The 24,069-nt window shown below is 50.1% G+C and overlaps 1 protein-coding gene across 2 annotated transcripts in view; it reads left to right on the forward strand.

The window, feature by feature from the left end:
- Window positions 1-24,069, forward strand: part of xpc (xeroderma pigmentosum, complementation group C) — a 51,100-nt gene that overhangs the window by 10,393 nt on the left and 16,638 nt on the right. For both annotated transcript variants that reach the window (XR_010020477.1, XM_063068267.1), the window contains exons 4-10: window positions 2,100-2,289; window positions 4,325-4,395; window positions 7,570-7,759; window positions 9,808-9,878; window positions 14,668-14,788; window positions 18,077-18,161; window positions 22,645-22,802. Coding sequence is in view for 1 of the 2 variants with exons in the window: in XM_063068267.1 (XP_062924337.1) it covers window positions 2,100-2,289; window positions 4,325-4,395; window positions 7,570-7,759; window positions 9,808-9,878; window positions 14,668-14,788; window positions 18,077-18,161; window positions 22,645-22,802 (886 nt within the window). In the remaining variant the exon portion in view is untranslated. The remainder of the gene's footprint in view (window positions 1-2,099; window positions 2,290-4,324; window positions 4,396-7,569; window positions 7,760-9,807; window positions 9,879-14,667; window positions 14,789-18,076; window positions 18,162-22,644; window positions 22,803-24,069) is intronic.

Genomic DNA, 24,069 nt, shown 5'->3' on the forward strand with positions numbered 1-24,069 from the left:
TCCTATCAATGTCCCGCTGTAACCTCCATACTATCCACAACACCCCCAACCTTTGTGCCATCAGCAAATTTACTAACCCGTCCCTCCACTTCCTCATCCAGGTCATTTATAAAATTCACGAAGAGTAGGGGTCTCAGAACAGATCCCTGAGGCACACCACTGGTGACTGGCCTCCATGCAGAATATGACCCGTCGACAACCACTCTTTGCCTTCTGTGGGCAAGCCAATTCTGCATCCACAAAGCAATGTCCCCTTGGATCCCAAGTCTCCTTACTTTCTCAATAAGCCTTGCATGGGGTACCTTATCAAATGCCTTGCTGAAATCCATATACACTACATCTACTACTCTAACTTCATCAATGTATTTAATCACATCCTCAAAAAATTCAATCAGGCTCGTAAAACACAACCTGCCTTTCACAAAGCCATGCTGACTATTCCTAATCATATTATGCGTCTCCAAATATTCATGTATCTTGCCTCTCAGGATCTTCTCCATCAACTTACCAACCACTGAAATAAGACTCACTGGTCTATAATTTCCTGGGCTATCTCTACTCCCTTTCTTGAATAATGGAACAACATCTGTAACCTTCCAATCTTTCAGAACCTCCCCCATCCTCATTGATGATGCAGAGATCATCACCAGAGGCTCAGCAATCTTCTCTCTCGCCTCCCACAGTAGCCTGGGGTACATCTCATCCGGTCCCATTGACTTACCAACTTGATGCTTTCCAAAAATCTCCAGCACATCCGCTTTCTTAATATCTACATGATCAATCTTTTCAGTCTGCTGTAAGTCATCCCTACAATCGCCAAGATACTTTTCCATAGTGAATACTGAAGCAAAGTATTCATTAAGTACCTCTGCTATCTCCTCCGGTTCCATACATACTTTTCCACTGTCACACTTGATTGGTCCTATTCTCTCACGTCTTATCCTCTTGCTCTTCACATACTTGTAGAACGCCTTGGAGTTTTCCTTAATCCTGTCCGCCAAGGCCTTCTCATGGCCCCTTCTGGCTCTTCTAATCTTTTTCTTAAGCTCCTTCCTGCTAGCCTTTATAATCTTCTAGATCTCATATCATCACCTAATTTTTGGAACCTTTCGTAAGCTCTTCTTCTTGACTAGAGCCCTTTGTACACCACGGTTCCTGTACCCTACCATCCTTTTCCTGTCTCATTGGAATGTACCTATGCAGAACCCCACACAAATATCCCTGAACAATTACCACATTTCTTCCGTACATTTCCCTGAGAACATCTGTTTCCAATTTATGCTTCCGAGTTCTTGCCTGATAGCCTCATAGAAACATAGAAAATAGGTGCAGGAGTAGGCCATTCGGCCCTTCGAGCCTGCACCGCCATTCGGTATGATCATGGCTGATCATCCAACTCAGAACCCTGTACCTACCTTCTCTCCATACTCCTGATCCCTTTAGCCACAAGGGCCATATCTAACTCCCTCCCCTTTAGCCACAAGGGCCATATCTAACTCCCTCCCCTTTAGCCACAAGGGCCATATCTAACATATCATATTTCCCTTTACTCCAATTAAACGCATTCCTAACTTGTCTGTTCCTATCCCTCTCCAATGCTATGGTAGAAGAGGTAAGAATTGTGATCACTATCTCCAAAATGCTCTCCCACTGAGAGACCTGACACCTGACCAGGTTCATTTCCCAATACCAGATCAAGCACAGCCTCTCCTCTTGTAGACTTATCTACATCTTGTGTCAAGGAACCTTCCCCTAACAAACTCCACCCCATCTAAACCCCTTGTTCTAGGGTCATGCCAATTGATGTTTGGGAAATTAAAATCTCCCACTTTAACAACCCTGTTATTATTACACCTTTCCAGAATCTGTCTCCCTATCTGCTCCTCGATGTCCCTGTTACTATTGGGTGGTCCATAAAAAAATACCCAGTAGAGTTATTGACCCCTTCCTGTTCATTTATTGTGATTCTGTAGGTGACGCAGGTGAACTGTTTGTTAGTCAGTCCTCCGGGCCGTGTCTACGAGACGGCAGCTGTCGGTGGATAAGACAGGTGTTATACAATTCCCGGTCTGAAGCATCCTTCTCTTCCCGATGAGCAGGTATCCAGGACTCCCAGAAGGAAAAGCCTTGGGTGAAGCCCAGAGTCCGCGGGGAGCGAGCAGCGGCTTCGAGGGGCTGTCCGGTCCCTGCGGCTGGGAAAGCATCGAAGAGGAAACCCTCAAGGGGCAGGGGCAAAGTGGGGAGCTCCCCGGTGAAGGAGGAAAGAGAGAGCAGATCTCTTGTTGTGAGGTAGGCTTCGGGCCTGGCTTCTGACTGTAGGGTAAACAGAACTGACCAATGGAGTCATCCAACACAACAGCACGGAAACAGGGCGTTCGGCCCGTCCATTCCCAGCTGAACTGGTAGTCTCCCTCGTCTCACTGACCTGCACCTGGAATCATCACCCTCCCCACCCCTCCCATCCAAACTTCCCTTAAATGTTGAAATCGAACCTGCGTCCCTCACTTCCACTGGCAACTCTCACAACCCTCTGAGTGAAGAAGTTCCCTCTCAGGTTCCCCTTAAACTTCGCACCACTCACCCTTCGCCTATCTCCTCTAGTTCTAGTCTCACCCAACTTCTGGGAAAAGCCTACGGGCATTTACCCTGTCTACACCCCTTTATTAAATCCTCGATCTCCTACGCTCCAGGGAATGAAGTCCAAACGTGGTCAGCCTCTCCCTGTAATAAAGTGTTATAACGAGGTGGGGAAGCATTCTCGGACGATTCCCCGGGGAGTGGAATTAAAATGGCTGCCAACCAAGAGTTCTCGAAACACTGGAGTGAGTTTGGCTCCATAGCACTCGACAGGCTTTTATCAACGTTAGGGCAGTGCTGGTAAGCTGGAGCCTGGGCCTCTGCAGTGAGCTTTAGTTTGTGGGAAACTTGCATTTGTGAGTAACAAAGGACTGGGTTGTCAATCAGAATTGGGTTTATTACTGCCTCTGTGCTGTGAAGTTTGTTGTTTTGTGGCAGCAGTTCAGTGCAAAGGCTTAAAACTCTTTCACTAACACATATAACTGGTGCAGAAAAAGGAATAACGAGGCAGCATTCAAAGGTTCATGGTTCAGATATCTGACGGCGGGCGGGAAAAAGCTACACCTGAATCGTTGAGCGCAGGACCTCAGGCTCCTGCCACTCCTCCCTGATGGTAGTAAGGAGAGGAGGGAGGGAGGGAGGGAGTGTCCTGGATAGTAAGGGCCTTAATGATGGATGCCATCATGGGGCATCTCCTTTTGAAGAGGCTCTCGATGGTGGGATGAGGTCAGCTGAGAAGATCATCGGGGTCTCTCTTCCCACCATCACAGACACTTACACCACACGCCGCATCCGTAAAGCAAACAGCATTATGAAGGACCCCACGCACCCCTCATACAAACTCTTCTCCCTCCTGCCATCTGGCAAAAGGCACCGAAGCATTCGGGCTCTCACGACCAGACTATGTAACAGTTTCTTCCCCCAAGCCATCAGACTCCTCAATACCCAGAGCCCGGACTGACACCAACCTACTGCCCTCTACTGTGCCTATTGTCTTGTTTATTATTTATTGTAATGCCTGCACTGTTTTGTGCACTTTATACAGTCCTGGGTAGGTCTGTAGTCTAGTGTAGTTTCTGTGTTTTTTCTTATGTAGTTCAGTGTAGTTTTTGTATTGTTTCATGTAGCACCATGGTCCTGGAAAACGTTGTCTCATTTTTACTATGTTCTGTACCAGCAGTTATGGTTGAAATGACAATAAGAAGTGACTTGACTTGACTTGACCCATGCTGGAGCTGCGTTTCCTCTGACCCTGTGTAGTGGCCCCTCTGTATCTAACAGGGATGCGACCAGTCAGAGTGCTCTCCGCTGTGCATCGATACACATTGGAAAGAGTCTTTGGTGATGTACCAAGTCTCGTCATGAGGTGCAGCCACTGGCCTGCCTTCTTCCAGATTGCATCAGTGTGTTGAGACCGCTCACCGTTTCCACTGCTGATCCCTCGACGAGGACAGGTCTGTGCTCCCTCGATCTCCCCCTTCCTGAAGCCCACCGTCAGTTCCCTGCCCTCGCTGGCATTTCAGTGCGACGCCGGCTGTTCAGACACCACTCAACCAGCTGGCCTAACCCCCTCCTGATGGTAGTTGGTCGTCACTCACAGAAGGAAGGTGGAGGGGCTGGGACAATCATAACCACTTTGTGAGGGGCTGAAGGACTCGGGAAGAGCCTGTGGGAAATGGGTGTCTGTATTGTGTTAGGGTGTCTGCTGGAGACCGCCCTTCACCCACAAACATCTGCTTTCTCCCAGTTTGGCAGGTGGTGAGGCAGAGGAAGGCAGCTCACCGGAGGAGAGCAAGGATGACTGGGAAGATGTGGAAGGTGAGTTCACCCTCTGAGGGACAGTGGGGGGCTTTGGCCGACCAGCCTAGCGGTGGGACATGGTCCTCAGCCTGACAGCCCGCCTCACACAAGATATGGGAGCAGCCAGCCCTTCACATCTGCTTCAGTTTTCAAACTCATGGCACATTCTTCGCACACGGAACCCGTTCCCTCTGATTGTATTGGGAGCTGGTTATGTACATGCCTCTCTTTGACCACACTCGGTAACTGAGGCTCTACAGCCTCAGAAATGGAGTATTTCCTCGTCATCCCAATCCGGAAAGGACACCCTGAGACCAGTCCCAAACACTATTCCCACATCTCCCCTGTCGAACTGCAAGACATAGAAACATAGAAAATCTACAGCACAATACAGGCCCTTCAGCCCACAAAGTTGTGCTGAACATGTCCCTACCTTAGAAAAATAGAGGGCTATGGGTAACCCTAGTAACTTCTAAGCTCCATGTACCTATCCAAAAGTCTCTTAAAAGACCCTATCGTATCCGCCTCCACCACCGTTGCCGGCAGCCCATTCCACTCACTCACACTCTCTGCGTAAAAACTTACCCCTGACACCTACCCCTACTCCCAAGCACCTTAAACCTGTGCCCTCTTGTGGCAGCCATTTCAGCCTGGGAAAAAGGCTCTGATTATCCACACGATCAATGCCTCTCATCATCTTAAAAACCTCTATCAGGAAACTTCTCGTCCTCTGTCGCTCCAAGGAGAAAAGGCCGAGTTCACTCAACCTGTTTTCATAAGGCATGCTCCCCAATCCAGGCAACATCCTTGTAAATCTCCTCTGCACCCTTTCTATGGTTTCCACATCCTTCCTGTAGTGAGGCGACCAGAAATGAGCACAGTACTCCAAGTGGGGTCTGACCAGGGTCCTATATAGCTGCAACATTACCTCTCAGCTCTTAAACTCAATCCCACGATTGATGTAGGCCAATGTGACCCCAAGATCCCTGATCCTTCACACTGCCAAGCATCTTACCATTAATTTTATATTCTGTCATCATATTTGACCTACCAAAATGAACCACTTCACACTTATTTGGGTTGAACTCCATCTGCCACTTCTCAGCCCTGTTTTGCATCCTATCAATGTCCCGCTGTAACCTCTGACAGCCCTCCATACTATCCACAACACCCCCAACCTTTGTGCCATCAGCAAATTTACTAACCCATTCCTCCACTTCCTCATCCAGGTCATTTATAAAAATCACGAAGAGTAGGGGTCTCAGAACAGGTCCCTGAGGCACACCACTGGTGACTGGCCTCCATGCAGAATATGACCTGTCTACAACCACTCTTTGCCTTCTGTGGGCAAGCCAATTCTGGATGCACAAAGCAATGTCCCCTTGGATCCCAAGTCTCCTTACTTTCTCAATAAGCCTTGCATGGGGTACCTTATCAAATGCCTTGCTGAAATCCATATACACTACATCTACTGCTCTACCTTCATCAATGTATTTAGTCACATCCTCAAAAAATTCAATCAGGCTCAACCTGCCTTTCACAAAGCCATGCTGACTATTCCTAATCATATTATGCGTCTCCAAATATTCATGTATCTTGCCTCTCAGGATCTTCTCCATCAACTTACCAACCACTGAAATAAGACTCACTGGTCTATAATTTCCTGGGCTATCTCTACTCCCTTTCTTGAATAATGGAACAACATCTGTAACCCTCCAATCTTTCAGAACCTCCCCCATCCTCATTGATGATGCAAAGATCATCACCAGAGGCTCAGCAATCTTCTCTCTCGCCTCCCACAGTAGCCTGGGGTACATCTCATCCGGTCCCATTGACTTACCAACTTGATGCTTTCCAAAAATCTCCAGCACATCCGCTTTCTTAATATCTACATGATCAATCTTTTCAGTCTGCTGTAAGTCATCCCTACAATCGCCAAGATCCTTTTCCATAGTGAATACTGAAGCAAAGTATTCATTAAGTACCTCTGCTATCTCCTCCGGTTCCATACACACTTTTCCACTGTCACACTTGATTGGTCCTATTCTCTCACGTCTTATCCTCTTGCTCTTCACATACTTGTAGAATGCCTTGGGGTTTTCCTTAATCCTGCTCGCCAAGGCCTTCTCATGGCCCCTTCTGGCTCTCCTAATTTCTTTCTTAAGCTCCTTCCTGCTAGCCTTATAATCTTCTAGATCTCATATCATCACCTAATTTTTGGAACCTTTCGTAAGCTCTTCTTCTTGACTAGAGCCCTTTGTACACCACGGTTCCTGTACCCTACCATCCTTTTCCTGTCTCATTGGAATGTACCTATGCAGAACCCCACACAAATATCCCTGAACATTTACCACATTTCTTCCGTACATTTCCCTGAGAACATCTGTTTCCAATTTATGCTTCCGAGTTCTTGCCTGATAGCCTCATAGAAACATAGAAAATAGGTGCAGGAGTAGGCCATTCGGCCCTTTGAGCCTGCACCGCCATTCGGTATGATCATGGCTGATCATCCAACTCAGAACCCTGTACCAGCCTTCCCTCCGTACCCCCTGATCCCTTTAGCCACAAGGGCCATATCTAACTCCCTCCCCTTTAGCCACAAGGGCGATATCTAACATATCATATTTCCCTTTACTCCAATTAAACGCATTCCTAACTTGTCTGTTCCTATCCCTCTCCAATGCTATGGTAGAAGAGGTAAGAATTGTGATCACTATCTCCAAAATGCTCTCCCACTAAGAGATCTGACACCTGACCAGGTTCATTTCCCAATACCAGATCAAGCACAGCCTCTCCTCTTGTAGGCTTATCTACATCTTGTGTCAGGAAACCTTCCTGATCAGACCTAACAAACTCCACCCCATCTAAACCCCTTGTTCTAGGGACATGCCAATTGATGTTTGGGAAATTAAAATCTCCCACTTTAACAACCCTGTTATTATTACACCTTTCCAGAATCTGTCTCCCTATCTGCTCCTCGATGTCCCTGTTACTATTGGGTGGTCCATAAAAAAATACCCAGTAGAGTTATTGACCCCTTCCTGTTCATTTATTGTGATTCTGTAGGTGACGCAGGTGAACTGTTTGTTAGTCAGTCCTCGGGGCCGTGTCTACGAGACGGCAGCTGTCAGTGGATAAGATAGGTGTTATACAATTCCCGGTCTGAAGCATCCTTCTCTTCCCGATGAGCAGGTATCCAGGACTTCCAGATGGAAAAGCCTCGGGTGAAGCCCAGAGTCCGCGGGGAGCGAGCAGCGGCTTCGAGGGGATGTCCGGTCCCTGCGGCTGGGAAAGCATCGAAGAGGAAACCCTCAAGGGGCAGGGGCAAAGTGGGGAGCTGCCCGGTGAAGGAGGAAAGAGAGAGCAGATCTCTTGTTGTGAGGTAGGCTTCGGGCCTGGCTTCTGACTGTAGGGTAAACAGAACTGACCAATGGAGTCATCCAACACAACAGCAGGGAAACAGGGCATTCGGCCCGTCCATTCCCAGCTGAACTGGTAGTCTCCCTCGTCTCACTGACCTGCACCTGGAATCATCACCCTCTCCACCCCTCCCATCAAAACTTCCCTTAAATGTTGAAATCGAACCTGCGTCCCTCACTTCCACTGGCAACTCTCACAACCCTCTGAGTGAAGAAGTTCCCTCTCAGGTTCCCCTTAAACTTCGCACCACTCACCCTTCGCCTATCTCCTCTAGTTCTAGTCTCACCCAACCTCTGGGAAAAGCCTACGGGCATTTACCCTGTCTACACCCCTTTATTAAATCCTCGATCTCCTACGCTCCAGGGAATGAAGTCCAAACGTGGTCAGCCTCTCCCTGTAATAAAGTGTTATAACGAGGTGGGGAAGCATTCTCGGACGATTCCCCGGGGAGTGGAATTAAAATGGCTGCCAACCAAGAGTTCTCGAAACACTGGAGTGAGTTTGGCTCCATAGCACTCGACAGGCTTTTATCAACGTTAGGGCAGTGCTGGTGAGCTGGAGCCTGGGCCTCTGCAGTGAGCTTTAGTTTGTGGGAAACTTGCATTTGTGAGTAACAAAGGACTGGGTTGTCAATCAGAATTGGGTTTATTACTGCCTCTGTGCTGTGAAGTTTGTTGTTTTGTGGCAGCAGTTCAGTGCAAAGGCTTAAAACTCTTTCACTAACACATATAACTGGTGCAGAAAAAGGAATAACGAGGCAGCATTCAAAGGTTCATGGTTCAGATATCTGACGGCGGGCGGGAAAAAGCTACACCTGAATCGTTGAGTGCAGGACCTCAGGCTCCTGCCACTCCTCCCTGATGGTAGTAAGGAGAGGAGGGAGGGAGGGAGGGAGGGAGTGTCCTGGATAGTAAGGGCCTTAATGATGGATGCCATCATGGGGCATCTCCTTTTGAAGAGGCTCTCGATGGTGGGACGAGGTCAGCTGAGAAGATCATCGGGGTCTCTCTTCCTGCCATTACAGACATTTACACCACACGCCGCATCCATAAAGCAAACAGCATTGTGAAGGACCCCACGCACCCCTCATACAAATTCTTCTCCCTCCTGCCATCCGGAAAAAGGCACCGAAGCATTCAGGCCCTCACGACCAGACTATGTAACAGTTTCTTCCCCCAAGCCATCAGACTCCTCAATACCCAGAGCCTGGACTGACACCAACCTACTGCCCTCTACTGTGCCTATTGTCTTGTTTATTATTTATTGTAATGCCTGCACTGTTTTGTGCACTTTATGCAGTCCTGGGTAGGTCTGTAGTCTAGTGTAGTTTTTGTGTTTTTTCTTACGTAGTTCAGTGTAGTTTTTGTATTGTTTCATGTAGCACCATGGTCCTGGAAAATGTTGTCTCATTTTTACTATGTTCTGTACCAGCAGTTATGGTTGAAATGACAATAAGAAGTGACTTGACTTGACTTGACTTGACTTGGCCCATGCTGGAGCTGCGTTTCCTCTGACCCTGTGTAGTGGCCCCTCTGTATCGAACAGGGATGCGACCAGTCAGAATGCTCTCCGCTGTGCATCGATACACATTGGAAAGAGTCTTTGGTGATGTACCAAGTCTCGTCATGAGGTGCAGCCACTGGCCTGCCTTCTTCCAGATTGCATCAGTGTGTTGAGACCGCTCGCCGTTTCCACTGCTGATCCCTCGACGAGGACAGGTCTGTGTTCCGTCGATCTCCCCTTCCTGAAGCCTACCGTCAGTTCCCTGCCCTCGCTGGCATTTCAGTGCGACGCCGGCTGTTCAGACACCACTCAACCAGCTGGCCTAACCCCCTCCTGATGGTAGTTGGTCGTCACTCACAGAAGGAAGGTGGAGGGGCTGGGACAATCATAACCACTTTGTGAGGGGCTGAAGGACTCGGGAAGAGCCTGTGGGAAATGGGTGTCTGTATTGTGTTAGGGTGTCTGCTGGAGACCGCCCTTCACCCACAAACATCTGCTTTCTCCCAGTTTGGCAGGTGGTGAGGCAGAGGAAGGCAGCTCACCGGAGGAGAGCGAGGATGACTGGGAAGATGTGGAAGGTGAGTTCACCCTCTGAGGGACGGTGGGGGGCTTTGGCCGACCAGCCTAGCGGTGGGACATGGTCCTCAGCCTGACAGCCCGCCTCACACAAGATATGGGAGCAGCCAGCCCTTCACATCTGCTTCAGTTTTCAATCTCATGGCACATTCTTCGCACACGGAACCCGTTCCCTCTGATTGTATTGGGAGCTGGTAATGTACATGCCTCTCTTTGACCACACTCGGTAACTGAGGCTCTACAGCCTCAGAAATGGAGTATTTCCTCGTCATCCCAATCCGGAAAGGACACCCTGAGACCAGTCCCAAACACTATTCCCACATCTCCCCTGTCGAGCTGCAAGACATAGAAACATAGAAAACCTACAGCACAATACAGGCCCTTCGGCCCACAAAGTTGTGCTGAACATGTCCCTACCTTAGAAAAATAGAGGGCTATGGGTAACCCTAGTAACTTCTAAGCTCCATGTACCTATCCAAAAGTCTCTTAAAAGGTCGTATCGTATCTACCACCACCACCATTGCTGGCAGTCCATTCCACGTACTCACCACTCTCTGCGTAAAATAGTTACCCCGATATCTCCTCTGTACCTACTCCCCAGCACCTCAAACCTGTGTCCTCTTGTGGCAACCATTTCAGCCCTGGGAAAAAGTCTCTGACTATCCACACGATCAAATGCCTCTCATCATCTTATACACCTCTATCAGATCATCTCTCATCCTCCGTCGCTCCAAGGAGAAAAGGCTGAGTTCACTCAACCTGTTTTCATAAGGCATGCTCCCCAATCCAGGCAACATCCTTGTAAATCTCCTCTGCACCCTTTCTATGGTTTCCACATCCTTCCTGTAGTGAGGCGACCAGAAATGAGCACAGTACTCCAAGTGGGGTCTGACCAGGGTCCTATATAGCTGCAACATTACCTCTCAGCTCTTAAACTCAATCCCACGATTGATGTAGGCCAATGCACCGTATACCTTAACCACAGAGTCAACCTGCTCAGCAGCTTGAGTGTCCTATGGACTCAGACCCCAAGATCCCTCTGATCCTCCACACTGCCAGGATCTTACCAGTAAAACTATATTCTGTCATCATATTTGACCTACCAGAATGAACCACCTCACACTTATCTGGGTTGAACTCCATCTGTCACTTCTCAGCCCACTTGTGCATCCTATCGATGTCCCACTGTAACCTCTGACAGCCCTCCACACCATCCACAACACCCCCAATCTTTGTCTCATCAGCAAATTTAGATTTACTAACCCATCCCTCCACTTCCTCATCCAGGTCATTTATAAAAATCATGAAGAGCAGGGGTCCCAGAACAGAAGCCTGAGGCACATCACTGGTGATCAACCTCCATGCAGAATATGACCCGTCTACAATAACTCTTTGCCTTCTGTGGGCAAGCCAGTTCTGGATCCACAAAGCAATGTCCCCTTGGAGCCCATGGCTCCTTACTTTCTCAATAAGCCTTGCATGTGGTACCTTGTCAAATGCTTTGCCGAAATCCATATACACTACATCTACTGCTCTACCTCCATCAATGTGTTTAGACACATCCTCAAAAAATTCAATCAGGCTTGTAAAACACAACCTGCCTTTCACAAAGCCATGCTGACTATTCCTAATCATATTATGCGTCTCCACATATTCATGTATCTTGCCTCTCAGGATCTTCTCCATCAACTTACCAACCACTGAAATAAGACTCACTGGTCTATAATTTCCTGGGCTATCGCTACTCCCTTTCTTGAATAATGGAACAACATCTGTAACCCTCCAATCCTTCAGAACCTCCCCCATCCTCATTGATGATGCAAAGATCATCACCAGAGGCTCAGCAATCTCCTCCCTCGCCTCCCACAGTAGCCTGGGGTACATCTCATCCGGTCCCGGTGACTTACTAACTTGATGCTTTCCAAAAATCTCCAGCACATCCTCTTTCTTAATATCTACATGCTCAAGCTTTTCAGTCCACTGTAAGTCATCCCTACAATCGCCAAGATCCTTTTCTGTAGTGAATACTGAAGCAAAGTATTCATTAAGTACCTCTGCTATCTCCTCCGGTTCCATACACACTTTTCCACTGTCACACTTGATTGGTCCTATTCTCTCACGTCTTATCCTCTTGCTCTTCACATACTTGTAGAATGCCTTGGGGTTTTCCTTAATCCCGTCTGCCAAGGCCTTCTCATGGCCCCTTCTGGCTCTCCTAATTTCATTATTAAGCCCCTTCCTGCTAGCCTTATAATCTTCTAGATCTCTATCATTACCTAATTTTTTGAACGTTTTGTTAGCTCTTCTTGACGAGATTTACAACAGCCTTTGTATACCATGGTTCCTGTATCCTACCATCCTTTCCCTGTCTCATTGGACTATACCTATGTAGAACTCCACGCAAATATCCCTGAACGTTTGCCACATATCTTCCGAACGTTTCCCTGAGAACATCTGTTTCCAATTTACGCTTCCAAGTTCTTGCCTGATAGCTTCATATTTCCCCTTACTCCAATTAAACGCTCTCCTAACTTGTCTGTTCCTATCCCTCTCCAATGCTATGGTAAAAGAGATAGAATTGTGATCACCATCTCCAAAATGCTCTCCCACTGAGAGATCTGACACCTGACCAGGTTCATTTCCCAATACCAGATCAAGTGCAGCCTCTCCTCTTGTAGACTTATCTACATATTGTGTCAGGAAACCTTCCTGAACACACCTAACAAACTCCACTCCACCCCATCTAAAGCCGTTGCTCTAGGGACATGCCAATTGATGTTTGGGAAATTAAAATCTCCCACCATAACAACCCTATTATTATTACACTTTTCCAGAATTTATCTCCCTATTTGCTCCTCAGTGTCCCTATTACTGTTGGGGGGGCTATAAAAAAACACCCAGTAGAGTTATTGACCTCTTCCTGTTCCTAACTTCCACCCACAGAGACCCCGCAGACAATCCCTCCATGACTTCCTCCTTTTCTGCAGCCGTGACACTATCTCTGATCAACAGTGCCACGCCCCCACCTCTTTTGCCTCCCTCCCTGTCCTTTCTGAAACATCTAAAGCCTGGCACTCGAAGTAACCATTCCTGCCCCTGAGCCATCCAAGTCTCTGTAATGGCCACAACATCATAGCTCCAAGTACTGATCCACACACTAAGCTCATCCGCTTTGTGTATAATAATCCTTGCATTAAAATAGACACATCTCAAACCGTTGGTCTGAGCGCGTCCCTTCTCTATCACCTGCCTATCCTCCCTCTCGCACTGTCTCCAAGCTTTCTCTATTTGTGAGTCAACGGCCCCTTCCTCCATCTCTTCAGTTCGGTTCCCACCCCCAAGCAATCCTAGTTTGAACTCTCCCCAATAGCCTTAGCAAACCTCCCCGCCAGGATATTGGTCCCCCTGGAATTCAAGTGCAACCCGTCCTTTTTGTACAGGTCACACCTGCCCCAAAAGAGGTCCCAATGATCCAGCAATCTGAATCCCTGCTCCCTGCTCCAATCCCTCAGCCACACATTTATCCTCCACCTCACTCTATTCCTATACTCACTGTCACATTCAAGACCTTCAAGATTAGCGTTATTTGTCACAAGTACATCAAAATATACGGTGGAATGTGTTGTTTGCGTCAACGACCAGCACAGTCCAAAGACTTGCTGGGGATTGTCTGCAAGTATTGCAAATACAGCACGCCCACAACTTACCGGCCTTACCCTACATGTCTTTGGTCTGTGGAAGAAAACCGAACCACCAGAGGAAAAGCATGTGGACACGGGGAGAAGTAAACGTACAGACAGGATTGGACCCAGATCGCTGGTGGTGTAAAGCGTCTCACTCTCCCACATGCTGCCCCACGAGGAATTTTGGACTTTTCATGATCACTTCTCACTCTTGAGACAAGCCTGCAAAACCCCTGCTTGTGTAACAAACCCACCACCCCAGGGGTCACTCTGCGAGCTGTCACCGCACTCCCCACCCCACCCACCCATCAGAAGTGCATCGTCCTTTGGGTATGGAGACAGGATACCTACATAATATCCCAGACCAGGTGTCAGCTGGGCCTCAAATACCACTGGAGTAAAACGTCTCTAACTTTGCACTCAAATCCAGTGGCGTGGAGAGAGTTTCATTCTGTGTCTGACCCCGGGAGTGTGTGATGGGACGGTGTGGAGGGAGCTTCACTCTGTGTCTGACCGTGGGTGTGTGTGCTGGGATGGCGTGGAGAGAGTTTCACTCTGTGTCTGACCCTGGGAGTGTGTGATGGGACGGTGTGGAGGGAGCTTCACTCTGTGTCTGACCCCGGGAGTGTGTGATGGGACGGTGTGGAGGGAGCTTCACTCTGTGTCTGACCCCGGGAGTGTGTTATGGGACGGTGTGGAGGGAGTTTCACTCTGTGTCTGACCCTGGAAGTGTGTGATGGGACGGTGTGGAGGGAGCTTCACTCTGTATCTGACCCTGGGAGTGTGTGATGGGACGGTGTGGAGGGAGATTCACTCTGTGTCTGACCCCGGGAGTGTGTGATGGGACGGTGTGGAGGGAGCTTCACTCTGTGTCTGACCCTAGGAGTGTGTGATGGGACAGTGTGGAGGGAGTTTCACTCTGTGTCTGACCCCGGGAGTGTGTGATGGGACAATGTGGAGGGAGCTTCACTCTGCGGGTTACCAGGATTTGCTTGCCTGTCCAAACAGGTGAAGGTTCCCCAGGTCGGAACTGTAGACATGGCTGGTGGGGCAGTGCCAAGGGTGTCTGTGTCTGTACCAGTGTAAACATCCTCTTCTCTCTGGGCAGAGCTACAACATGAAGCAGCTGAAGAACCTTCGGCCTTTTCCGTTCCTGAGCCCCAACTTCCAGAGAAACCTCTGCAGATCGAGATTGAGACACCATTACATGCCAAGGAGCGAGAGAGCAGGTCAGTGGTTTCAATATTGGTGTTACTATACGGCTGCCTGGTTCTCCAAGGGTCTCACACAGCTAGCTAGTGGCAATGAACCTGCAGAGACAGGAGTGTCTGCAAAGCCTGTACTCCTGGGGTGTTATTGTGGGGGGGGAGGAACTGTGGGAGGCTCACACTATCGGACCTCTCTCTCCTCAAGTTTGCTGCAAAATTGCCAAAGAACGGTTTTGGAAACTGCCCAAAGATTGGAAGTGTGGAGTATCATCTTGGTAGCAGAATGAAACAGTTTCCTTTTCTGGAAGGATTCTGTTCAGTGCAGATTTTTGGTCTGTGTCTCAGGACCTGAGTCAGGGGTTGAGGGTGGGGAGGGTTTTTATGCAGTTGGACCCGGTGCTGGGCCCCATGCGGTCGGTAAGCCTCTCAGACATCCACCCCCATCTCCCTGACAGGGCCCCACTCCCCAGTCTGCGCTCCATCGCGAGGTGCGATCGGAAATAACCCCGATATGGTACAGAGCACCTCCCCGGGGTTATGAGCACTTAGTCTCATTCCAGCGCCGTCTGCCGATGCAGCTGGAGTGGGGTGGGGCCCAGGGGCAGCTCCAGGGTTATTTTGAGGGGTGATAGTGTACCGTCCCCGGTCTGTGGGTTACTCGAGGTGCCACGCCTGTAAGGAGTTTGGGCATATTTGGAAGAATTGCCCGAACCATCAGGTGGCCAACTCTGCCTCAGAGGCACAGGGTGATACCGCTGGGCCTTCCCCTGCTGACCCCCCCCCCCAGGCTGTCCCTCTCCCTGTTGCGCGACCTCTCTCCGCCCCCCCACCCATGCCATCGGCTGTGTAATTTGATTTTGTGGCCCATGTCTGACTGTTGTACACTGCGGCAGAGTGCCTACTGAAGGTGAACGGGTCTCTGACAGCACCCGTGTGCTTTGGGAGGGGGGTGCATCAGGGGTGGACCCACTCCTGCCCCTGCTCCGTCACAGGTTAACGGGTTTTCTTCGACGCAGACCAGACATGGAGGTTGTCCTGTCAGCTCATGCCGACGACATCCTCCTCATGGTCACCGACCCAGTTGACGTGCAGAAGATCCGAGACCACCAGCAGGTCTTCTCGGCTGTGTCTTTTCAACTGGGAGAAGAGTGCGGGCTCCTGGTGGGTCGGTGGCAGGTGGACTCCCTACCCGAGGGGTTGAGGCCCTTTGTGTGGAGCACCACGCACCTCCTCTACTTGGGGGTCTACCTGAGTGCGACGGAGGAGGCCGGGCTAGTGAGCTGGTGGCATTCGGAGACAAAAATCTCTGCCCGGCTGGGACGCTGGTCAGGCCCCCTTCGTGCGATCTCTGCCCGGCTGGGACGCTGGTCAGGCCCCCTTCGTGCGATCTCTGCCCGGCTGGGACGCTGGTCAAACCCCCTTCGTGCGATCTCTGCCCGGCTGGGACGCTGGTCAGGCCCCCTTCGTGCGATCTCTGCCCGGCTGGAACGCTGGTCAGGCCCCCTTCGTGCGATCTCTGCCCGGCTGGGACGCTGGTCAGGCCCCCTTCGTGCGATCTCTGCCCGGCTGGGACGCTGGTCAGGCCTCCTTCGTGCGATCTCTGCCCGGCTGGGACGCTGGTCAGGCCTCCTTCGTGCGATCTCTGCCCGGCTGGGACGCTGGTCAGGCCCCCTTCGTGTGATCTCTGCCCGGCTGGGACGCTGGTCAGGCCTCCTTCGTGTGATCTCGTACCAGGGAAGGGTGTTGGCTATAAATCAGCTGGTCGCCTCGAAGAGATGGTACCGGCTGATTATGTTGGTCCCTCCGATCGCGGAGGGCAGTCTCCGCGTGCACGCTCAGCTGGTGGCTCTCCAGCTCAGGACCTGCAGAGGTATCTCACAGTGACCACGCTCTGAGACGGTATGCGCTGGCGACGCACTTTCTCCGCCGGGGACGGGAGTGCACGTGGCTTCCAGTGGGCAATGTCAGCCGCGCCGATTTGTGGGAACTGCCTGGGTTTTTTTGGGAGCTGAAGGGGATATGGGGTTTAGTCTCGTACTGACAGGGTGATCTTGCGTCGGTGGGGGACGGTGCTCTGGCTGTGAGGGGAACTGGTCCACATCCTATCACGGAGGGTATCGAGGAACTGGAGGGGTTCGGCTGCACCACCTGCTGGGCTGGAAGTGCTCGGGCCCAGGCCTCGGGAGAGGGTCCCGCACAACGTGAGCCATGTTGCGGAGGTGCCCACCGTGCCCTCCTGTGACGCTCCAAAGCGTTTCTTGTACGGGCTGCTCCTGCACTCCGTTCACTCCCTTGCCTCCTTCGACCGACCGGACCCGCCTTGGCAGCCCCTGTCACCACCTGACAGCGGAGGAGGCCCCCAGTGGAAATCTCTTTACACAGGGGTGCTTCCCCTGTACACTGGGGACCTGGGGTGGACGGTGTGGCGTCGGACAGTCCCGTACAATAGATTCCTGAGCAGGTTCACTGACACCTCGTCCAGCTGTCCATTCTGTGGCCGGAAGGGGTCAGTGTATCGTGTATATATGGAGTGTGCGAGGTTGCAGCCCCTGTTTGAGCATCTGAAGAGGCTGCTGCTCAGGTTCTGGTTGTAATCAGCCACACGCCCGTGTACGCGGGCACCCAGTACGGAACAGGGCAGGGTGTGACGAGGATCTACTGGTGGGTTTGGTCCTATGCCGACAACGTCCTCCTTGCGAGCGCCAACCCTGTTGACCTACAGGCGATGCGAGGCTGTCAGTGGGTTTTCTCAGCCGCATCCTCTGCCAGGGTCAATTGGAGAAAGTGCTCTGGTCATTTAGTGGCTCAGTGGGAGATGGACTCCCTGTCAGAGGAGCTAAGACCATTTGTGTGGAGCACCACCCTCCATCTGGGCTCTCCCTAGGATCCATTGCGGAGACTCAGCTGGTGAACTGTCAGGATTTAGAGACGACTGTCTGCCCCTCTTCTGGGGCTGCATGTGTGCCAGGGTGTCCCTAGAGAGGGGGCACGTGATCATTATGAGTTCCGTGGGGGATTTCCAGGAATGGTGGTCCCACCCCCGGGAATTGAATGCATCATGGACAGTAATAACTCTGTTTTAATTTGAATTCGGTAACTGTATTGTAACCCCTGACCTTTGTACATCTTTTGATTTTGAGTAGAGTTTTTTATGTTTGTAAAACAAAAATAGTGAGTGAGGGTCAAACTTCCTTGGTTTGAAGTTTTTGATGGGACTACAGAAAAGCAAAGATCTATTTTTTTTGAAGAAACCAGACATTTAGCCCAATTCACCTGTAAGCTCAGGACCTGCTGTTCCTCATTCTGCAGAGAGAAGAGGGAAGCTGAATTTGAATCCTATCTTCGTCGAATGATCAACCGTTTCACCCGGCAGCTTCGTGAGGACATCCACAAGGTCTGTCAAACCAAATTGGAAATCATGGAGTTTTGATGCCTTCAAAGGGTTCAGCCAGTAAATCAGGGAGTAATAGAGGACTGAAACACACCCTTGGCATTTGTTACATACTGACCAAGAAGCACATCTAAGCCAGTCCAGTGTGCCTGTGTTTGACCCATATCCCCCTAACCTTTCCTATCCTGTCCATATCCCTCTAAACCTTTCCTATCCGTGTACCTGTCCATATCCCCCAACCTTTCCTATCTGTGTACCTGTCCATATCCCCCAACCTTTCCTATCCTGTCTATACCCCTCTAAACCTTTCCTATCCATGTACCTGTCCATATCCCCCAACCTTTCCTATCCATGTACCTGTCCATATTCCCCAACCTTTCCTATCCTTTCCGCATCCCTCTAAACCTTTACTATCCGTGTACCTGTCCATATCCCTCTAAACCTTTACTATCCGTGTACCTGTCCATATCCCTCTAAACCTTCCCTATACATATACTTGTCCAACTGTCTTTTAACTGTCATTAATTTATCTGCCTCAACCACGTCCCCTGGCAGCTCATTCCGTTTATCCATCACCCTCTGGGTGAAAAAGTTATTCCTGAGTTTCCTATTCAATCTCTTACCCCACTCATCTTAAACCTGTGCCCTCTGGTTCTTGGTTCCTCAGCCCTGGGGAAAAGTCAATGGGCATTTACCCTGCCCTAGCCCCTTGTGATTTTATACACCTCCATGAGGTCACCTTTCCGTCTCTACACTCCACCGAGTAATAAACTCCCAGCCTGCCCAATCTCTCTCTATGGCTCAGGTCTTCGAGTCTTGACAGCATCCATCCTTGCCCCCTTTCCATCCATCCCTTAACTGAACAGAGTACTCCAGCGTCTTGTACATCTGCAACGTAATGTTCCATCAGGATCAGGGAGCATGTCTTGTGAGGAAAGTTTGTGTGAGCAAGGGCTTTCTGGAGAGCTGGAGGTTGAGAGGTGACAAGACAGTAGACAATAGGTGCAGGAGTAGGCCATTCGGCCCTTCGAGCCAGCACCGCCGTTCACTGTGATCATGGCTGATCATACACAATCAGTATCCAGTTCCTGCCTTATCCCTGTAACCTTTGATTCCACTGTCTTTAAGAGCTCTATCCATCTTTGGATGATAGGAGACATAGATAGAGTGGACAGCCAGAGACTTTTTCCCGGGTAGAAATGGCTGATGTGAGGAGGCGTAATTTTAACACGATCAGAGGAAAGTATCGGGGATGTCAGAGATGGGTGTTTTACACAGAGAGTGGTGGGTCTGTGGAATGCCCTGCCGGGTTGGTGGTGAGACAAGTACATCAGGGACATTTAGGAGATGATAGAAAAATGGAGGGTAACACAAGAGGGAAGGGTTGGACTGATCTTACAGTAGGTTGGAAGGTCAGTACAAGATCGTGGGCGTGTGGCCTGTTCTGTGCAGTAATGATCTATGTTCTGTCAATGTTTGGAACTGTTTTCACCAAAGAGCAGGAACTTGTGAACGTGTCTAGGGCAGAGGTTGACGAGTGACAGACGGGGTAAATGGGGAGTCGGGGTTCTGGTAGGTAAGCTGTCTGTCATCCTGTGGATATAAAAGGTTCAATGGCCCCAGCGGCTCTTTCTGCTCTTTATATCTTCTGCTGAATGGTGTCGGAGCAGGAGGGGCCTGGTATTCTCGTACACATCACAGAAAGTTAACATGCTGGTTCAGCACACAGTTAGATCATGAGACATAGAAGCTGAATTAGGCCATTCGGCCCATCGAGTCTGCTTGCCATGTGGTAATGGCTAATCTATTATCTCTCTCAACCCCATTCTCCTGCCTTCTCTCTGTAACCATTGACGTCCTGACTAATCGAGAACCTATCAGCCTCTGCTTTAAACATACCCATCGACTTGCCCCCACCACTGTGTGGGGCGCCATGGCAACGCGGTGGTTAGTGCAGTGCCTTCACCGCACGGTGCTTTGGAGTTTGGAGTTCAATTTTAGTGTCGTCTGTAAGGAGTTTGTATGCTCTCCCCGTCCATTTTCTCCAGGTGCTCTGCCTTCCTCCCACAAAAGACATTTTGGTTAGTGGGTTAATTGGTCATTGTAAATTGTCCTGTGATTAGGCTGGGGTTAAATTGGTGAGTTGCTGGGTGGTGTGGCTGTATCTCTAAATAAAATAAATTTTCACAGATTCACCACCCTTTGGCAAAAGAAATTCCTCCTCATCTCTGTTCTAAAGGGATGCCCCTCTATTCTGAGGCTGTGCCCTCTGGTTGTAGGCAACCCCACTACGGGAGGCACCCTCTCAACCTCCACTCTACCTCGGCCTTGGGGAGGGAAGTGGTTACGTTGCCTGTGAGGAGAGGGGCCTCTCTGAAGTGAATCCAGGCCCTGGTAAGGTTGCACCTGAAATATCGTGAAACATTCAGGGATAGAGAAAGTGCAGTGAAGACTCCTGAGCTGGTAGTTTTGTTGTATGAAGAGGGATTGAACAGATTGGTCAGATCTTGCTCCATTCCTTCCCCCCACCCCCACACCTCTTTAAGATGTCTGTGCCCCTCCGTCATTCAGTTTCAACCCAAAACGTCAGCTGTCCGTTTCCCTCCTCTGAGTTCATCCAGTGTAGATCACTACAGCACAGTCCAGGCCCTTCAACCCATAATGTTGTGCTGACCTGAGATCAGTCTACATAGCCTCCATTTTTCTATCATCCATGTGCCAAAGACACATAGAAAACCTACAGCACAATACAGGCCCTTCGGCCCACAAAGCTGTGCTGAACATGTCCTTACCTTAGAACTATCTAGGCTTACCCATAGCCCTCTATTTTTCTAAGCTCCATGTACCTATCCAGGAGTCTCTTAAAAGACCCTATCATATCCGCCTCCACCACCGTCGCCGGCAGCCCAGTCCACACATTCACCACCCTCTGTGTAAAAAAAACTTACCCCTGACATCTCCTCTGCACCTGCTTCCAAGCACCTTAAAACTGTGCCCTCTCCTGCTAGCCATTTCAGCCCTGGGAAAAAGCCTCTGACTATCCACACGATCAATGCCTCTCATCATCTTAAAAACCTCTATCAGGAAACCTCTCATCCTCCGTCGCTCCTAGGAGAAAAGGCCGAGTTCACTCAATCTATTCTCATAAGGCATGCTCCCCAATCCAGGCAACATCCTTGTAAATCTCCTCTGCACCCTTTCTATGGTTTCCACATCCTTCCTGTAGTGAGGCAACCAGAACTCAGCACAGTACTCCAAGTGGGGTCTGACCAGGGTCCTATATAGCTGCAACATTACCTCTCGGCTCCTAATCTCAATCCCATGATTGATGAAGGCCAATACACCGTATACCTTAATCACAGATCAACCTGCGCAGCCGCTTTGAGTGTCCTATGGACTCAGACCCCAAGATCCCTCTGATCCTCCACACTGCCAAGAGTCTTACCATTAATACTATATTCTGCCATCATATTTGACCTACCAAAATGAACCACCTCACATTTATCTGGGTTGAACTCCATTTGTCACTTCTCAGCCCAGTTTTGCATCCTACCAATGTCCCGCTGTAACCTCTGACAACCCTCCACACTATCCACAACACCTCCAATCTTTGTGTCATCAGCAAGTTTACTAACCCATCCCTCCACTTCCTCATCCAGGTCATTTATAAAAATCACGAAGAGTAGGGGTCCCAGAACAGGTCCCTGAGGCACACCACTGGTGCCTGTCTAAGAGTTTCCTAAATGTTCCTAATGCAGAGGGTTCACAACCTGGTGTCCACAGACCCTTTGATGAATAGTAGGGGGTCTATGATATTAAAAAGGTTGTGAACTCCTGCCCTAATGTATCTGTCTGTACCACCAGTCCTGGCGTTCCACACACCCACCACTCTCTGTGTCAAAACTTACCTCTACCGTCCCTCCTATACTTTCTTCCAATCACCTGAAAATCATGCCCCCTCGTATTAGTCATTTCCGCCCTGGGAAAAAGTCTCTGGCTGTCCTCTCGATCGTCTTGTTGCTCCAGACTGGACCTGTGACCTATTGAGTTCGGAAGAAAGAGCCCGGGTGGGAGAGGGGAGGAGACGGAAACGGTAGATGTGGAGGTAATGTTTTTCCCTGGCTGAGTCTCTAGATCCAGGGGACACTCTTGAAACGAGGAATGAGCATTTGGGTCTGAGGTGTGGAGAATCTCTTTAGCCAGAGGGCCGTAAGAGTTTGGAACTGCTGGCCAGAGTGTGTGTGGAGGCTCCATTGCCGAGTGTATTCAGAACTAGGAGGGCTGGGTTTAGATATCAGGGAAGTCATGAACATTGGAACGTGGTAGATCAGCCATGGCCGTATTTAGCGGTGGAGCAGGAACAAAGGGCCGAGTGGCCTGCTGTTTTGATTGGGGGAGAGGTACTGCGTGCGGCCACGTGGTAACATTGTCCAAATCACCCACTCTGCCTTCTGCTACTTCTGGTCTGTATATTGTTCCCCTGCAGGCACATCTCCTCTGCCTACTGGCCAATGGAATGTTCCGGAACAGGACGTGCAGTGAGCCCGAGCTGCGGGCCGTGGCCTTGTCCTTGCTGCCCACCGAGCTGGCCGGGCTTTCGGCCGGGGGTGCGGATGTCCTGTACATCTCCCGGCTTCTGAAATGGTAAGTGACCTCAGGACGGTAACGGCAACGGCAATGGCAACGTCCATTTGCACGGCAGTGGGCTTGGTTCCAATGGCGTTCCTTTGTGTAAAAATTCTGTGCAATAAATGTTTCTCTTGTGATTGCTGCTTCTATGATACTCTGTGCCTGTGATGCTGCTACAAGTACGTTTTCCATTACATCTGTCCAAGAAACTGCAGAGAGTTGTGGACACAGTTCAGCACGTCACAGAAACCAGCCTCCCCTCCATCGATTCTGTCTACACTTCCTGCTGCCTCAGTAAAGCAGCCAACAACATCAGAGACCACTCCCACCCCGGACATTCTCTCTCCTCCCTTCTCCCACCCGGGCCTTTCCGTCTGTCTCCTCCCCTCTCCCACCCCGGGCCGTCTCTCTCCTCCCCTCTCCCACCCGGGCCGTCTGTCTCCTCCCCTCTCCCACCCGGGCTGTCTCTCTCCTCCCCTCTCCCACCCGGGCCGTCTGTCTCCTCCCCTCTCCCACCCGGGCCTTTCCGTCTCTCTCCTCCCCTCTCCCACCCGGGCCGTCTGTCTCCTCCCCTCTCCCACCCGGGCCGTCTGTCTCCTCCCCTCTCCCACCCGGGCCTTTCCGTCTCTCTCCTCCCCTCTCCCACCGGGGCAGAAGATACAAAAGCCTGAAAGCACGACCCACGAGGCTCGGGGACAGATCCTACACCACTGTTATAAGACTATTGAATGGTTCCCTGGTTAGACCAGATGAAATGCTGACCTCCCAATCCACTCATTATGATCTTGCACCTTATTTACCTGCACTGCTCTTTCTCTGTGACTCTTGCACTTTATTCTGTGCTGTGACTGTTTCCCCGTGTTGTACACTGTGTGATGGTCTGCTCTGTGTGGACAGTCTGTTCGGTGTATCAGTACGTTTAACAATAACAAACCAATTCTGATGCATTACCGTTTATTTATTGAGCTACAGTGTGAAAAAGGCTTTTCTGCCCTTCGAGCCACACTTCCCAGCAATCCTGTGACTTAACCCTAGGCTATTTACAATGGCCAAATAACCTACAAACCTGTACACTATTGGACCTTGGGAGGAAACCAGAGCACCCGGAGGAAACCCACACACTCATGGGGAGGACGACATCGGAATTGAACTCTGAACTCCACCAAGTTGTTCTAGCATCGCTGATTGCTACGCTACCACGACATACCCAAGCGTGTTTTGGTTCTTGGTGCAAATGGCACATTTCACTCTATGTTTTGACATACACAGGATAAATAAATCT

This window comes from Mobula hypostoma, chromosome 15 (genome assembly GCF_963921235.1).
Source record: "Mobula hypostoma chromosome 15, sMobHyp1.1, whole genome shotgun sequence".
In the NCBI taxonomy this organism is placed as follows: domain Eukaryota; kingdom Metazoa; phylum Chordata; class Chondrichthyes; order Myliobatiformes; family Myliobatidae; genus Mobula; species Mobula hypostoma.